General features: G+C 47.4%; 1 protein-coding gene across 4 annotated transcripts in view; it reads left to right on the top strand.

Annotated features, from left to right (window-relative positions):
* Positions 1-4,651: 4,651 nt before the first annotated feature.
* Positions 4,652-18,667, top strand: part of SH3RF3 (SH3 domain containing ring finger 3) — a 493,237-nt gene continuing 479,221 nt past the window's right edge. For all 4 annotated transcript variants that reach the window (XM_049856614.1, XM_049856613.1, XM_049856612.1 and 1 more), the window contains exon 1: positions 4,652-5,270. In XM_049856614.1, the coding sequence (XP_049712571.1) occupies positions 4,653-5,270 (618 nt within the window). In that variant the 5' untranslated portion in view covers position 4,652. The remainder of the gene's footprint in view (positions 5,271-18,667) is intronic.

The raw sequence follows: 18,667 nt of genomic DNA, 5'->3' as shown, positions 1-18,667 counted from the left end.
TTTACTTGGCGACTTCAACCAGAAATCGAAAACTGGTGATCTGTAGGCCAATTTGGCCACACATTTATTTTGTTTGGCTAATATGGCACTTTTTTTTTTTTTTTTTAGAATTGAATTGGCTGCCTGCTGTTGAATATTAGGAGATCTTGCGTGAAAAGCAGGACTTTCAACTTCTCCTGAAGAATAGGAAGACCTGGCAATACTGGGCCCCCATTTCCTCAATGAATGCCTGGCTGGAGCTGACCGGCAGCTAGCTATCCCCTTTAGAAGGTGTAGGCACACCACAGCTCAGCACAGCCCCCAGCATGGTATATTATTTAGGCTCGCTCTGCTCCATTAACGGACCTCATCTGCCCAGTCTCTGTACGCATTTGGGTTTGCAGCCTGTCTGCACTGTGGGAGTTAGAATGAAAATGGAAGAAGCCTGAGAAAGGTGGGGTTCAGTGGCCCCGTGTTTGCTCCAAAGAGCATCCTGTCATTTTGCCAGGGTTGTGCATAACAGAGAGGGAATTTTTATTTTTAATAATAATTTTTATTGTGCTTTAAGTGAAAGTTTACAAATCAAGTCAGTCTCTCACATAGAAACTTATATACACCTTGCTACATATTCCCAATTACTCTCTCCCCCCATGAGACAGCCTGCTCCCTCCTTCCACTCTCTTCTTGTGTCCATTTTGCCAGTTTCTAAGCCCCTCTACCCTCCCCTCTCCCCTGCAGGCAGAAGATGCCAACATAGTCTCAAGTGTCCACCTGATCCAAGTAGCTCATGCCTCACTAACATCCCTCTCCAACCCATTGTCCAGTCCAATCCCTGTCTGACGATTTGGCTTTGGGGAAGGTTCCTGTCGTTGGCCAATAGGTCTGGGAGCCATGACTGCCGGGGTCCTTCTAGTCTCAGTCAGACCATTAAGTCTGGTCTTTTTCTGAGAATTTGGGGTCTGCATCCCACTGTTCTCCTGCTCCCTCAGGGGTTCTAACAGAGACGGAATTTGTGAGAAAAGATTTGGTCTGGGTCCCCGACATGGACGTCAATTGTCCTGTCTGCCTAGCAAGCCACTTCTGGAAATTCTCACGTCTCCTTCCATGTGAAGGGCTCTGGTGGTGCAGTGGCTAAGGACTCGATGGCTAGCCAAAAGGTTGGTCATTTGAACCCACCAGCCACATCACAGGAGCAAGATGTAGCAGACTGCTTCCATAAAGATTATAGCCTAGGCAGTTCTGCTCTGTGCTATAGGGTGCTATGAGCCGGAACTGACTTGATGGCAGCAGGTTTGTTTTTTCTTTGGTTCTCTGTGATTCCTGAGAGTGCTGGTAGGTTTCAGGTGATCCCACTCCAATGATCAATGCATATTGGTTCAGAGAGTGGCCATCTGACCCAAGTCGGGTGATAGGGTGTTAAAACTTTGAGCAAGTGACAACACCAGGTGAGTCCCTTGTCAGTGACTGGAGCTGTTGGATGACATGCCAAAGGAGCTTTTGACTATGTTTCCTGCTGTGCGGGTTAGACAAGTAGAACAGCTGGTGCAAGAGAGCTAAGGCTAAAGTCGTCACGCAGAGAAGACTGGGGAACAAGGTACCCTGGGGATCCCACCGTATTAACCTGGCCCAGCTAGAGTTAGTTTCTGCTGCGTGCAGCTGAAAGCACCCAGAACATTTCATCACAGGCAATCCCTGCTCTCTGGGGGTCCTCCCTGTGCCTGAGGGGGGTTCCGTCTTCACCCTCCCTATTGGGTCCTGCTTCCTTACAACCCGCTTTGAGGACAAGTATTTGGGTCCTCTAGAAAATTGCCCTTGATTATGCCCAAGTGAAGTTCAAAGACTAAAACTCCACTTCCTCTGGACCTCCCGGAAGTTTGCTCCCAGGTTCCAGGATGCCAGGCAGTTGAGGCACGCCTTCCATCTGGCACTTTTTTCAGTCAGCACTTTTGCCAGTGCCGACTGAATAACACATACGAAAATCCGTGCCACTGAGCAGGTCTGCAAACCCTGGTGGCGTCGTGGTTAAGAGCTATGGCTGCTAACCAAAAGGTCAGCAGTTAGAATCCATCAGGTGCTCCTTGGAAAATGTATGGGGCAGTTCTATGGTTGCGAAGAGTTGGAATTGACTTGAAGGCAACAGGTTTTTTTTTTTTTTTGGCGGGGGGTGATGTCCATAAAACAGGTTTTGGAAAGCCAATTGCTTCCATTAGGAGCAGTTTCCAGGGACTGGTAACCTGACACGAGCTCAGGATACCTGAAATTGAGGTACTAAGATCTGGGTTCGTATGACCACTAGGTGCTGAGGTTGAGACATTCTTTCATTTATTCAACACGTGTTTATTGAGCACCTACTATTACTATGGGCCAGACACTGTTTTAAGCGCCCGTTAAACCCATTGCCGTTGAGTCAATTTGATTTATAGAGACCCCATAGGACAGAGTAGAACTGCCCTGTAGGGTTTCCAAGGAGCTCCTGGTGGATTTGAACTGCTAACTTTTTGGTTAAGCAGCCGAGGTCTTACTCATTGTGCCACCAGGGCTCCGTTTTAAGCACTGGGGATATTAAAGTGTAAAAGACATGTCACTGATACGGAGCTTATATTCTAACAGAATGTGATATTTTCTAAATTTTAGGCTCTGGGGGTGCAAACATTAACAAATTTCAGCCCCGATTATTTCATAACTTTGACCGTCACCTTCCTCATTTGTAAAATGAGGTTAAGAATAATCCCACCGGGTTGTTTAAAGGATTAAATAAATTAATGCATAAGCATGTTCTTGGTATTTAAGTCTCAACAAATACTACTTTCTCCCTGAAAAAGCCAAAGAATTACACCTAACCTCACAAACCACGGGACAGCTTGACCAATAGGCAGGTCATGAATACCTGTTTTTGACATTAACCCTGGAAAGAACTGACTGTCTAGTGTCCAGTTGCTTTGGACCAGGGTTTCAGCTGGGCCCAGGATGCTAACAGCTGTGGCGCGTTGGGAATACGAAAACGACCACGAGGGGGCAGCGCACTGCAGGGAATCTCTTCGCCGCCGATCCCAGCAAACCGCCCAAACTTCCCTGGCTTCTCGAGTTCCTCCCGTACGTATTTCCGTTGCTCTGACGCTCTCAGAAGCCTGGGGGTCGGAAAGGAGAGCGCAAATTTCCCCTCCTCTGCGTTTCCTGAAGAAAAATTGGAGAGGGTTAAAGAGACTGTGCTGGAGAGCACGGAGTGGGCGCTGGAGATCGTCGCCGCAGCGCCAGGAAAGGCGCAGCGTGGAGCCAGGTGCCCCGGGAAAGGGTGTCTTATTTGGTTGGCAGCGGGCGCCAGCCTCGTATCCGCTCTTCCTCGGGGACGGCGGGCTGCCGCCCAGAGGAGCCGAGGGCTGGCCCCTGGGGCGCCAACGGCCGCGCCGCCCCCGCGAACTTGAGACGCTTTTCCCTTCCTGCCTCGCCTGGCGGCGGCTCCGCGAAATACCCGCATCTCCAGGCTGTGATTTCTACACGCCGGGTGGAAAGGGGAGAGGATTTGGAGAGCTTCGGAGAGTCGTCGGGGAAGGATGCCCGGGCGTGGGTTGGGACCCTATACTACTCTGCGACGTCGGCGAGGAAGGGAATAGAAATAAAGCAGCCCGCACTTTCTCTCGTGGCAACATCGGGAGCCTCTTACCGAGGCTGGGTGAAAACTGTAGAGAAGACCAGGGGCGCCCAGAGAGAAGAGGGGAGGAAGGGAACGATCGGAGTTGGGGTCCTTCCTTTCCGAAGACCTCTGGAGGATTATCTAAGGGACAAGGCCAATCGCTGGTGTCCAGCCAAGGAGAAGGGAGTTCCAGCGGGGCGCGGCGGCTCCTTTTCCTGAGCCCCTTCCCGTCCCCCGTCCTCCCCCCCACCGCGTGTCCCGGGCCTCCCGCAGTGGCCGTGACCCCCGTGGCGCCCTGATGTGTCGCGCGCTCTCCGCGCACTTGCTTTCGGCGTAGGAAGAGGAAGGGGTCCGGCTGAACGTAGCGTGGGGACAGCCACTCGCGGGCAGGGGCCGGGGGCGCATGGAGGCATCGCGGGGGCGGTGCGGTTCGCCAGCGCCGCGGAGGAGCGCACACGACGCTACCAAGGTTCCCCTGGGACCCGGCCGGCGGCTGTCCGCACTTCCTGCCTCGGGGCTCCTGGCAGCGGGCATCAGCTCTCAGTCCAGAGCCCGCTGAGAGTCGTGCCCGGCAGACTCCGCGGCCACCAACGCGGGACAGACGCGCGGGGCGGGACAGGTGTAGCTGGCAGCCCCGGGGGGCGCCCGGCTCCGAAGGACCGCTGTGGGCTAAGGGCTGGGCGCGAGTTGGCTGGCAGCAGAGCCGAACTCCGGGTCCTCGCGAAGCAGGCCATTCGGTGCGCCACTTTTTCACCGCCGCTGCTGGAGCCTTGGGCCCCCAGGCCGGGTGGGGAGATCTCGCCGGGGGACTCCGGGAAGGAGCAAGCCAACTCCCCCGCTTCCCTGCGGCCGCCGGCCCTCTCGCGCCCTCCTCTCCCCGCCCCCCGGCCTCCGCCGGGGGCGAATGAAGTTGCAGCGGAGCCCGGCCTCTCGGCGGCTGCCCGGGCCGCTGTCCTGATGCCTGCTGCCCGCGGCAGGCCTTGCTCCGGCCCCAGGACCTAGGGCAGCTGCGCGCGCGGCCGCCGGCGGCGGCGCCTTCTCCATGCTTCTCGGAGCCTCCTGGCTGTGCGCGTCCAAGGCGGCCGCCGCTGCTGCGCAGAGCGAGGGCGACGACGAGAGGCCCGGCGAGCGGCGGCGGCGGCGGGCGGCGGCCACGGCCGCGGCGGGCGAGGAAATGGACGAGTCTTCGCTGCTGGACCTGCTGGAGTGCTCCGTGTGCCTGGAGCGCCTGGACACCACGGCCAAGGTGCTGCCTTGCCAGCACACCTTTTGCCGCCGCTGCCTGGAGAGCATCGTGTGCTCCCGCCACGAGCTGCGCTGCCCCGAGTGCCGCATCCTGGTGGGCTGCGGCGTGGACGAGCTGCCCGCCAACATCTTGCTGGTGCGCCTGCTGGACGGCATCCGCCAGAGGCCCCGCGCGGGCGGCAGCGGCACGGGCAGCGGCAGCGGCAGCAGCAGTAACGGCGGCAGCCCCACTGCGCGCCCCTATTCGGGCGCAGCCCCCGCGCTAGGGGGCGGTGGCGGTGGCGCGGCAGGCAGTGCCCCCGGTTCCCCAGTCTTTCTCCCCGCGGCGGCGGCGGGCACCAGCGCGGCAGCGGGCAGTGCCACCTCCAGCCTGCGGGAGTTGGCGGCTGCCAGCAGAAGCGCGCCTTTGGCAAAGGTGAGTGTTTGCCCCGCGGCGCCGCGCCGCGCCACGGAGGGTGTGAGTGTATGTGGGTGTTTGTGAGTGCGCGTAGGTGCGGGGGGCAGTGGTGAGGGGCAAGGGAGGCCGGAGCGTGCCCTCCACGTTGACCCACCCCCTTACCTTGCTCTTTTCCCAACTTCCTTCCTCTCTAGTGACTCGGTGAGTGCTCGTATTTAATTACCATTTTTCAACTCTTGGACATTGTGACCCTCGCCCACACCCCCGCGCCCCCTCACTGGTACTTATGAACTTCTGCTTCTAAGCACGTGCCATTCATCCTCCCCCTCTGGAATTCCTTCTCCCACCACCTGCACTCTCTTTGCAGCGGCATCTGGTCCCGATGAACCTTGCCACCTGTTCCTAGCCCACAGATTCAGTGTGCCAGCTCCGCGTCCTCCCGCGGGCATGGACACTCTTCCGGCCCCATTGCTCTCCCCTAATGCCTGGGCTCTTAAACTTTGCTCCTGCTTTCCCGTCTTCCGAGAAACTGCCTTCTTGTCCTGGACGTCCAGACTTGCCCTCTGAATACACACCCTCAGGGTGGGTCTTTGGCCCGCCTCAGGGTAAAGTTAGTTCTTGTTTTCTGCCTTTTGATCGCAAAAAAGACAGTGGGACTCCTCCCTGCGTGTTGGGGGAGGGAGGAGAGAGCAAAGTGGTGTGCCGGGGTTTGGAAACTCCATCTTAGCGGAAGGGAAGGAGTTAATCCAGAAGCCCCAGGAGAGTTTTGGCCATGCCCTTCTCCTGGACTTGGCAGTGTGTGTCTGGAAGCATTGGTCCTCTCCTCGGCTCTTAGCGGGGCAAGAGTTGGATTCCCTTGTGGGTAGTTAGTTTGGACTTTGCTTTTGTGCAACTGCAGTGCACAGTGTCCGCTGCTTCTATTTTAGTCAGAAGACCTTCTCTTGAGGGCTTCAGTGATTTGGTTTCAAAACCTTCTTAGAACTTGCCATTACTCACCCTCAGCTGCCTTGGGGACCATTATGGGGTGGGGGGGTTAGGGGTTAGCCCATGGGATGCTGGTTTACAGGAGAAACAAGTTACTCATGTTTTGTATTTTCTTTAAATGCAGAAAAGCCCATTTAAAGGCTAAAAAAATTACATTGTTTAATGAGTTGGCACTCGCTTTTTTTGAACTACAATCTTATTCCCCTCTTGACCATTTAAAGACTGGATGGTGCATAAAACTTTGGATAATTCTTCTAATATGTGTAATTCTGAAATACTGGGAAAATTCTAGCACCTGAATTACTTAGTAACACAACACCTCTAAGGTCTTGGACGTTGAGCTTTGTATTTTGCCCAACACCATTTTTCACATGGTGCAGGAAGAATTGACAGTGGGCCCACTTGGGGAATATTCATTCTTCAAATCATTGGATGAAGCAGTTTTTCTTTAGTTTTCATTGTGGTTAAATATAGTTGTATGCTCTTATCACAGATTTTCAAACTTGTCCTTCCAGTCCTTGCTGTTTTTCTCTAAGGTTTTATAGTTATTGTTTGCAAAACAAACAGGTTGCCTGCTCCTCCTTAGAGAATTACATGATTTTGGTGCTGACCAGGTGTTTGCAGATGTTATCCCAGTTCAACTGATGAGAATTGTGTTTGACCAGAATGTTAGAAGGTAACCCCTGCAGTGTGAAAGGTCGCAGCCTTGAGGCAGATCTGGGATTTCTGTGGCATTTCCATCATTCTTTAGGACTTGTCAAAGGTGTTGAAGCTTGTACCCTGTAGTCATGACGCTTAGTAGCAGTGAATTAGTTTTTTGTTGACTAGATTTTGGGACTGTTGATTGACTTTCTGTATGGTCACATGAAATTATTGGACTATGTTCTTGACTTCCTATGCTGTAGGAGACTTTCAGAACACATTTTTTTTTCCTTCCTTTCTTTTTTTTTTTCCTGCGTTGACTATGTGTAACCCTTAGTTCTTTCTACAGATCTACCTTAAAGAGACTAGATTTGGGTTCCAGAAAGAGGCTGAATTAAATCTAATCTTATATATGATGGTTTGCTGAGAGGAAGAGTGGTAGAGGTGGGGACTGGAATACCATCTAGAGTCTCACCTACTGGTTTTGAATAATGGCCAATGGAAGTCTTCTTGGTCAACCAGAAGTGTTGCACGTTGTATTCACAATGCCACTCTGGGGTAGTAGCATTTAGGTTTTGAGTGCATCCTTATTTCATGGAGTAGGGTGGAGGGTTGCAATACAGTATTGCTATTTCAATGTGAAAGTACTTCCAGGCAGGCTTTCAGTCCTTTACTACCCACTGGAATTGCTTTGACTCCTATCACACAGCTCAGTGTTGCTGCATGTTGTTTAATAGATGGGCATTCATTTCATTATTTAGCAAATACCATCTATGCTTGAAAATCAGTCTCCCTTAAGTATAATATAGTCCCCTGTCTTCCCAATGAGAAACTCCTCAAACCTTCTCTTGCCGGTTTGGATGTGTAAACTTTTTTTGTTGTTGCTGTTGTTAGGTGCTCGAGTCGGTTCTGACTACTAGCGACCCTGTGCACAACATAACAAAACACCGCCTGGTCCTGTGCCATCCTTACAATCCTTGTTATGCTTGAGCCCATTGTTGTAGTCACCGTGTCAGTTCAACTCATTGAGGGTGTTCCTCTCTTTTGCTGACCCTCTACTTTACCAAACGTGATGTCCTTCTCCAGGGACTAATCCCTCCTGATAACATGTCCGAAGTATGTGAGATGAAGTCTTGTCATCTTTGCTTCTAAGGAGCATTCTGGTTGCACTTCTTCTGGAACAGATTTGTTCATTTTTTTGGCAGTCCGTGGTATATTCAGTATTCTTCACCAACACCACAATTCAAAGGCATCAGTTGTTCTTTGTCTTCCTTATTCATTGTCCAGCTTTCACATGTGTATGAGGGGATTCAAAATACCATGGATTCGGCCAGGCGCGCTTTAGTCTTCAGGGTGACATCTTTGCTCTTCAACACTTTGAAGAGGTCTTTTGCAGCAGATTTACCCGATGCAATGCGTCTTTTGATTTCTTGACTGCTGCTTCCATGGCTGTTGATTGTGGATCCAAGTAAAATGAAATTGTTGACAACTTCAATCTTTTCTCCGTTTATCATAATGTTGCTTATTGGTCCAGTTGTGAGGATTTTTGTTTCCTTTATGTTGAGGTGCAATCCATGCAGAAGGCTGTGATCTTTAATCTTCATCAGTAAGTGCTTCAAACCCTCTTCACTTTCAGCAAACGAGATTGTAAATAAACTTTTTAGGGATGTAGATAAAGACATACTTTTTTTAGATTGCTTACTTAATTCATCTAGTTACACTTAAACATTTGGAATGCATCTTGTATAAAATGAATTATTTTGTCTTTGTTTCCACTTGACCTTCATGAAACAATTGTTTTCCAAACTCTTCATTCGCATCTTTTTTTCATCAGGTTTTTGATTATTACCAGAGTCAGTTGGAGCCACCCAACCTGGTTGGCAGAGCCTCTCAGCTTTCCTTTCACCTGAGCCATTTCAGATAAGAGGTTTTTTTTTTTTGGCATCAATTAATGATGTTGCTCCTGGAAATTTTATACTAAGTTACAGGCCCCACTGCCTAACTTTAGAACTGTTGGTCTTTTCATTTTTTCCTGTTGGCAAATACTTGTCATTGTGTCAATTCTTAAAGTGGTCTTTAAGAAATCCTATTTTAAAAGTCACATCTCACAGTTGCGATTGTGAAGCCATACTTCAGGGATGCAAAACGGGCACTAAATTTCCTATCCTAACTTGTTTGTGTTTTGTTTTTACAGTTTTACAAGGTGACCCCTGTAGTACCCCAAACAAGCAGTGACCAAGGCGTTTCAGGGCAAGATATCTTTCTAAAAGGGTTTTGTGGTTCCAAATTGAGTAATTTTTAAAAAAGTGCTTTTTAGGATGAGAGATTAAATAAGGACTCAAATAAAAGAGAATCCCAATTTTTTTCTTGGATTTTTTTTTTTTTTAATTGTTTGCCTTATATTTGGAGTTTGCAAGGCTGTGACCCTTTGGATGCAGATTACCAGGGCTTTCTCCCGAGGTGCCTCTGGGTGAGTTTGAACCACCAGTCTTTTGGTTGGTAGTCGCGCGTTCAGCCGTTTGTGCCTCCCAGGGACTCGTACATTTGGGCAAGTATAATATTTATTATGTACCTACACTGGGCCAGGCACCATCCAGGCGAAAGAGATGGACAGGGGCTCTTGTCTGACATTATGGGGTGGAAGTCCCCTGATTCCTGCTTTCAGGAGGGCTTGGTATAAATCCAGGACTCTATGAAGTTTAACAGGAAAGACATTTTCACAAGTTAAAGAACTGTAGGAAGCTTGGGTAATGCCTTTGTTGATATAAAACTTAGGCATTATAGCCTAATTAGTTTGTCTTTATTGTATATCTCGAAGGACTGCAGGATATGTTGAAATTGGACGGATTTGAAATCTCTTCTGCGTCTCTCAGCCAATGTGACTGGGACCCGGTAATAGAAAAAGTTAAATAAATTGGAGAATTATAAAAATGCCTGTATCAAATATTTTATCTTATACAGGCACACGTATATGTATTCATTTGCCTTTTTGCCTTTTTTATGTAGAGTTAAGGGCTTTTCTTTGAGTAGATGTCTGGCCAGTGGGAGTTCTGAATTGTCTTTCTAGCTTCAACCGCAGCCATAATTTATGATTTTCTATTTGTTTCTTTCAAGCAGAGTGAGAACTAAGACTCTTCCAAAGAATTCTGAGTGAAGCATCATAGACTTCCAGTAATTTCGCCCCATTGTTTTATATTTTTGTTCGCACCTAATTTGACATTTTTAAAGCAACTTGCCTTTATTGAGTCTTCCCTAAATAGGAAATGAGTAGCATTTTTTTTTTTTTTTTTGCACTCAGACTTCTTTGGCTTAAATACTATTTAATTAAATTATAAGTACAACTTGCATAAACAAGGTTGGGAATAAAGACAACTAGTTCCTGATAAGTGTAGAGCTTACCTGGCAGGAGTGGATGTACTAGACAGCAGCTTGCCAGCCTCAAGCCTTCGGGTGTGTGGGTGCGTCTCGCCATTTTACAGAGGACACGTCGGTTATGTGGAGACCGGTTTAGAAAGTGTCCACAGTATCTGGAAACAAATTTATGTGTTCTTTAGTTGTTGACAGCTGGGCAGCTTATGCCCAAGATTTACCTAATATTTAATAAATACTGAGTGCCTGCCATGGTCACTTCGACATATATTGCCTCTGGAAAGTTCACAATCAGTCTGGGAAGTGGTTGGTATAATTGCTTTTTTGAGACCCAGAGAGATTGATATATGGGCAGAATCGGAGAGCTGGAAGCAATTGAGTCAGGATATGTCCTCAGACTCCATTCCTCTGCCCTTTCTATTCTGCTCAACTCTGTCTTTGGGATTTTGTTGTTGTTTGATCTTGGATGTAATAAGGACCCCAAAGGAAGATGCTTAGAGCCTGGAAGGTCTTACCAGAAAAGAGACAGCTTATCAAATGGCAGACAACTGGTTGATTTGTGGTAACCATATCAATAGGGGCCAAATACCAGCCTTTGAGTGACCGATGAGCCACAGTGAAGTCCTTTTCAATGGACCTGTTTACAGAAGACCTCCTGGATGTGGAAACAGGACCTTTGTGATTTACAACAATATTGTGTTTCAGCTTGTAGCTAGTTAGTGAATAATCTAAACTTAGCATTCATTGAGTGCTTACTGTATCCCATGCGGTAAAAAGATAGAGCAGTTTGCTCCTGTAAAGATCACAGCCTTGGAAACCCTACGAGGCAGTTCTGTTCTGTCCTATAGGGTTGCTAGGAGTCTGAATCCAGCTTGATAGCAATGGGTTTGGGTTCTGTGTCCCAAGTGTTGAGTCAAGTGATTTGACTAGATCTTATTTATTCCTTACTACAGTTTAGTGAGGTAGGTAGCTACATGGGTAGAAGCTGAGGCTCCTAGCCTTCCTTGCCCAAGGGCACACAGTTAATAAGATGAACTTTGGACTGACTGGCTAACTGATTTTGTGGCCAGGGGCAACAAGCTCCGTTAACCAGAAACCAAGGTCACAAACCCAAGGGGCACAGACCCCTTGGATTCACAATGTCCCATAGCCACAAATCGCTCTTTGAATTCGAGGCTGCCACCTTGTAAATCAAGGCTGTTGATCCTACAGGCAAGTGGCAGGAACTGTGAAGGGCAGTGTAGTCTAGAAGAAAGAGCATTGATATCTTCTATGGCTCTGGTAGCAAGTAACAGCAAGTTCAGTGGAGATGACATAAGCAGTAAGGATTGGAATACCTCACAGAAAGAATGCAGGATATGCAGTTTGGGCTTAGAGTCACTCCGGGATGGCTAATTCAGTAGCTCCATTTTGTTACCCACCAGCTGCCCATGTATGCAGGGTAGCTGCTCCATGGTGTTTTCACGGCTGTGACCTTTCAGAAACAGATCACCAGACCTTCCTTCCAAGACACCTCTGGGTGGACTCAAACCTCCAACCTTTCAGTTAGCAGCCAAGGACATTAACCATTTGTACTCCCCAGGGGCTCCATTTTGTCATCAGGGAGCCAAGTTTGTTCTACCTTTCTGCTTGCCATTGTATTGGTCTTATCCTCAGTTTTACCTGCTTGGTTTCAAGTTCGATGCAGTGGCTTCAGGCATACCTTCCACGACAACACCCCAAAGCAGAGAAAGGAGGGTTCCTTCCCATTGCTTTCTTTCTCCAAGTCAGTGAAAAACCTATCTGGTCACGGTCTAGCATGCCTCCCCTCACATCCCACTGGCCTGCGTTGCAGCACATTCTTGAACCAGTAGGAACTCGGCAAGGGTCAAGGGATGCGGGGCTGGCTTCCCCTCCTGGGCAGAGGTCCCACCCACCCCCTTGAAGCACATTGCCTGTAGACAGGGTGGATTCCTCAGTCAAAGTAGTGTCCTGTGAGGAAAGAGGGAAGGGGGCGAGGACTCAGTGGATGGCTATGGTGTCAGTACACAGGTTCACATAGATTTTAACCTTGGCTTTTTTACGTCTTGACCATGTGCCCTTGGGCAAATGGTTTAGGGTTTCTGAACCCTCATATCAGTGAGTTAGGGATCATACCTCCTTTATTGGATAGATGGGATAATGGACATACAGTGAGTGATACACATGACTGGCCATCGTTTCAATGCATGTTACTAATATGAAATCTGGAAGTCTTTTCTTATTGATGAGGCATCCCTGACAGAGTGCACTTTCCAAAAAAAAAAAAAAAAAAAAAAACCAACCAAACAAAAACCAAAATAAAACAACTAAACCCATTGTCCTAGAGCTGATTTCAACTCATAGCGACCTGATAGGACAGAGCAAAACTGCCCCATGGAGTTTCTAAAGAGCAGCTGGTGGGTTCAAACTGCTGACATTTTGGTTAGCAGCCAAGCTCTTAACCACTGTGCCACCAGGGCTCCAGTGGGTCCACTTTAATGGTCATGAATTCATGGCATATACCATTTAAAAGTTAAGGGTGTGTGTATGTAGAGACGTGTGTGTGTGTTATGGGTCTTGATACCATGCTTTGCCTTTAGATGCAAAGTGGGCCTATAAAATTATTGCTGCTGTAGTGTCAGCCCCCAACTCATGCTGACCCCCCCCCATGCACAATGGAACGAAACACTGCCCAGTCCTGCCTCATCCACGTGATTGGCTATGGATCAGACCCTTGTGATGCATAGGGTGTGCTTGGTTGATTTTCAGAAGTAGATCTCCAGGCCTTTCTTCCTAGGGCTCTGATATAGTGACTGGATTGGTGAACACTAGTGGACATCTCAACTGAGTGGCTGATCCTATCTGTTTGTTTGACCTTTTAAATCATTTCCAAGAGTTATCATTGCTGTCAGAGGCAAGATTCCTAATCCTTACAAGGCTCATTAAGGTAAAAAAAAAAAAAAAAAAAGTCTGAACTATAATCTGCTTAAAGGCGGAAGGGGAGAATAATCTTGCTTAGTTACTGATATGGCAAGTTGGCAGGCTTTCCTGAAAACTACACACACCACCTTCATCTGAACGACACAATAGCTTGTCGACAACTGCCGGGAGTCAGGCTCCTAGTGATGTGATTGAGCTGAGCAGAATTAAATCCACTGGTTTCTTAGTTCCGGCTTTTGAGGGCTCAAATGCTTGCTGGAGCATGACAAAATGGGGTCTTAATTATGCAGTTATTTCGAGTGTGTATATTAATTCAATCTGTATTTAATCTGCTTTATCTTATTTTTCAGTTAACACGATCCTTTTAGTAGATCTTTGAAAGAAAACGTCAGCAAGGATTTGGTTAGGGGGCAAAGACTCTTTACGGTGCCATTTGAAGAGGCCAAGGTCACTCTTGATCAGATTTGTGTTGCTTGGGAGATGTTCAGATTTGATGAGTTAGAAATAAATGCACGCTTGATGTGGATCCTAATGGAATTTTAATTAACCTTAAAAGAATAGGGTGTCAGGATGAGGTATTGGTAGTGGTGAACGGTTTAAAAATCGTACCACCACGTCAGAACGTGGGCCTCCCTTTTCACATCCAGTGAAATTAAACAGTGTATGAAGGAGCAGCGCAATTTGAATTCTCCCCCACCAGTTGTTGCCTTGTTCTTTAAGCTAGGGGTTAGCTCTCCATGGCTTATGAATATTTAGAGATGTAACAGTCCTCTGGGAGTCCTGGAAGCGTCTGCGAGGGGTTGCTTTGGTTGGCTCTTTCTCTCTTCTGCCACATGCGTTTACATTGTTAAACTGATACGCTGTCTGCAAACATAAAGATATTCTGATATTTGCCTTGCTTCTTAATGGGATGTGCGTGTGATGATTACGTGAATTTATGTGAGTTTAGATGACTTAGGACTAGCCATAGGAGTCAGGTAAATAGAAGTGGTGAGAGGACTTGAAAACATGCTAGCTCAAGGACCAAGATGTAAATGTATGGGAGCCGAGGGCCTTGACAGTAGAAATGCGGGGGAATGCTCAAACGGCTTTCACGTGGCAAAGATGCATCCGGGAAAAGCCCAGGAGTTCACAGTGAATTTTTTTTTTTTTTTTTAATACGGTGGTTCAGGGAGAGGGTGTATATGCATTTCTGGCTTCTACTTCATTGAATGAATATTTGAGTGCCTACTATGTACCAGACATATAAAAGGCACTGGGGATACTTGGGATAAAAATGGTATTAGTCTTTATATGTAATAAAATATAATTTTTTTCCTTTTGTTAAGTGATCAGGCAGACTATAGAGAAAAACATAGGTATATGTGGATATATCTTTGTTAAAATGGTGTGAGGGCAATGTCCAACTTCCTCTAACTTCAAAAGGGGGAAGGAGAGTCAAGATCAATAGCCCAAAGCTGACTTTTCTGAGGCGGAGGTCAGACATGCCTCTTCTCTCCACCAATTCTGACACCAACGGTCCCTCCCACAGCACTCTCTACTTCTCTGCTGGTTTTGATAATTCATGGCAGTGGCCACACAGAACTCACAGGCCATACCTACGATTATGGGGTTTATTAGGGAAGTAACAGGTTAGGATTCAGGGTCAGGAACACTCAAGGATATCGTTCTTCTATCAGGACAGCCTCTTCTCAGCTGTGCTTGCAGGCATGCCTCTCCCTGGCTCTAGGCCTCTGCCCAAAGGTACTTAGCTTTCTCTCTTCGAAGCTCACCACGCTGTCTTCTGTTGCCAGGTCTCTGCTGTCGGGTCTCTCCTGCCACCACTTCTCACCGCCTTCAGGATTACAACTCTCTCTCTCTCTCTGCGTCCTGCTTCCAGGAGCTTCTCAGTGCAGGGATCCTGGGTCTAAAAGATGTGCTGGCTCCTGGCTGTTCTTCCTTGGTGGTGGTGGGATTTTTTCCTTTCCTGCCTCTGAAGTGGCTCATATCAAACCCAGCAGGATGGCAAAACTGACCAGTCCTTTGGTGGGCCACAATTACCCTGTCGGCACAGTCCTGGCCAGTCACTTGGGTGGGAGTTACAAGATCATGGCTAGAAAGGCCACAAGAAAGTGGTCCATCACCCTGCAGTCTTTTCGTTTCTATTTATCTTTTAGGAATTTCTAACAAGGAACAGTGTCACCATCATGATTTGGGGCTTAGTGGGTTTTTTTTTTTTTTCCACTGAGGGCCCCCGTCTTACAGTTACCTCTCCCATCCTTACCATTTGTCAAAGGAGGACTTCTCATTTCTGCTCTTTAGGTCTTTCTCACTTAGTGGTGGGGAATGAAAACAGGCGGGGAATGTCTCTTCAGTAGTGGGATGCTTTCGATGAAAACGTGTGGCTAATTTCTCAGTTTCCTCTGTTGCTCTAGATCCTGGGGGCTTGGTCATGCAGGGCAGTGTCTTTCAGAGAAGGTGTCTGTCCTTTCTTGGTTCTTGAGTGAAGGGTCCCTAGGCATCACTTTATCTGAAACAGAAGGATTTTGCTGTTGTAGCTGGAAACAATGGGGGTCAAGTGCGTTAAGCACTCAGCTACTAACCGAAAGGTCGGTGATTCGAACCCACCAGCTGCTCACAGGAGAAAGATGGGGCAGTCTGCTCCCATAAAGACTGACAGCCTTGGAAGCCCCATAGGGCAGCTCTACTCAGTCCTATAGGGTCGCTAGGAGTCGGAATCGACTTGATGGCAGAAGGTTTGGTTTGGGTTTGATATAAATAAATAACCAATAAATATATCATTACACATTGTAATAGGAGATGTGAAAACAGTAAGCCAGAGCCAAGTGATACTGAGTCACACTCTTGGCTTACCGCACAGTCATGGGGTTATTCTGGACTCAGTTACTCAGCTTATTTTATTTACCTAAATTTATTCACATAATTACTGTTTATGGATACACACTGGATTCCTTAACTCTGTATAATAATACTCCAAATTCTACATAACTTAAAAATTACACCTTTGTTCCCTTCACAAGCACAGCTAAAGAGATTGCTCGAGTAATTGAAGCCAGATGCGTTAGCAGGAGATAATGCGTGCAGAGCATGGGGATGGGGCCGAGCACACAGCTTGTGGGAAATTAACGTCACCTTAAAACAGATAACCAATAAGTCTAACCTCTATCCACAAAGTACATGGTGCCCATGGGTTACTTTTGTCACTAGCAGTGATGGTCTGGGCCAAGTTTGTAGTTTAAACATGTGTGGAATGAAAGGTAGACATTGATGAATAATCACACTCCTGCAGAAGAGACGAGTCTCCTAAATCTTGGCTAGCAGTTCTCGTGTGCCGTTCATGACTGAGGGGGGAGGGAGGATTTCCTGTGTTAAAATCTGCTTTCTTGATTTTAAAAACATGGTTTTCATGGATTTGGGAATGACTAGTGACCTCTTTTGGGTCCCACCTCATCCCCAAAGTTTACCTGGTGCATAAACATTGACATGTGCACTGTAATAACAGTCTTACTGGAATTAAAGTTGTTGCCCCCAGCGTACCAAATAAGGTGACCAGTCATGGATTCTCAAATTGAACCTGACGGTGGAGAATGGCACTTTTTGGTAAATATCAAGGTAAATTATTGCACAATAGATTACAGGTCTTAAATCTTTCCAGTCGTCCATTCATTGAAGACCAGTGTGTGAATTCTACTGCAGTTTGAGATGCTTAGAGTTGCGTGGATGGGTGCCACGATCCAAAGGGGCAGCAGCCTCAGTGTTTAATGGGTGTGTCTTTGCATTCAGAGTCGTGTCTTTGCATTCAGAGTCCTTCATTTTTGTTAGGTGCTGTCAAGTCGGTTCGGACTCATAGTGACCCCCTGTGCAACAGAAACACTGCACCATCCTCACAGTCGCCATTATGCTTGAGCCCATCGTTGCAGCCACGGCGTCAATCCATCTCATTGAGGATCTTCCCCTTTTTCGCTGACCCTCTACTTTACCAAGCGTGATGTCCTTCTCCAGGGACTGGTACCTCCTGATAACGTGCCCAAAGTACATGAGACACCATCCTCACTTCTAAGGAGCGTTCTGGCTGTACTTCTTGCAAGACAGATTTGTTAGTTCGTCTGGCAGTCCATAGTATATTCAGTATTCTTTACCAACACCATAATTCAAAGACATCAATTCTTCTTTGGTCTTCCTTTTCCAGTGTCCAGCTTTTGCATGCATATGAAGTGACTGAAAATACCATGGCTTGGACCAGGTGCATCTTAGTCCTCAAGGTGACAACTTTGCTTTTTAACACTTTGAAGAGGTTTTTTTCAGCAGATTTGCCCATTGTAATATATTGTTTGATTTCTTGACTGCTGCTTCCATGGGCATTGATAGTAGATCCAAGTAAAATGAAATCCTTGACAACTTCAGCATTTACTCCGTTTATCATGATATTGCTTATTGGTCCAGTTGTGAGGATTTTTGTTTTCTTTATGTTGAGGTGTAGTCCATACTGAAGGCTGTGGTCTTTGATCTTCATCGGTAAGTGCTTCAAGTCCTCTTTGCTTTCAGCAAGCAAAGCTATGTTGTCTGCATATCGAAGGTGGTTGATAAGTCTTCCTTCAATCCTTCATATGGTCCAGCTTCTCAGATTAGTTGCTCAGCATACGTATTGAATAAGTATGGTGAAAGGATACAGCCCTAACACACACCTTTCCTGATTTTAAACCACACAGTACCCCCTTGTTCTGTTTGAACTAGTGCCTCTTGGGGTATGTGTAGGTTACTTATGAGAACAGTTAAGTGTTCTGGCATTCCCATTCTTCGGTGGTGCCAATGGTTAATGTACTCAGCTACTAAACAAAAGGTTGGAGGTTTGAGTCCACCTAGAGGCTCCTCAGAAGAAAGACCTTCAATCTACTTTTGAAAGATCAGCCACTGAAAACCCTATGGAACACACAGTTCTACTCTGACTGACCGGGGTTGCCACGAGTCAGGATGGACTTGACAGCCAACTGGTTTGGTTTAATATTTGCGTTCATAGGCAGATGTGGTCTGTTTATCTCAAATACAGCTGCTCTAAGGAAACTGAGTGGTTTATTGACCGGAGATAGTGACTCAGAAAATACTGAAACTGTGCCGCCATAACTCAAACGGCAAGGCTTGGGTGAAGAGGGCACAGCCAACAGAAGGGTTTCCATGGAAGCCCGGAGCAGACGTCCTTCCCGCTGCCGTCCCTTCCAGCCTAACTACTGGTGCGCCTTTTCTAAAGGCTGCCAGGTGACGTGTATGGCCCAGCTCCCCTCTGTCGTTGATATCAGCAGCATCCTGCCTCTTCCCCCATATTTCATTTTCCTTCGTGAACCGTAATTCTGCGTATGATGCCTTTACACACTGATACTCATTTTCTGTTTACCCCAAACTTCAGCAAGTTCTTCCCTTTTTATTTAGGTGCTACCTAAAACAGAATTTTATTCCTTTCAGCAAAAGGCATGTATACTCCACAC

Source organism: Elephas maximus, chromosome 17 (assembly GCF_024166365.1).
Source record: "Elephas maximus indicus isolate mEleMax1 chromosome 17, mEleMax1 primary haplotype, whole genome shotgun sequence".
Lineage (NCBI taxonomy): Eukaryota > Metazoa > Chordata > Mammalia > Proboscidea > Elephantidae > Elephas > Elephas maximus.
This window is presented reverse-complemented; position numbering and strand designations above follow the sequence as displayed.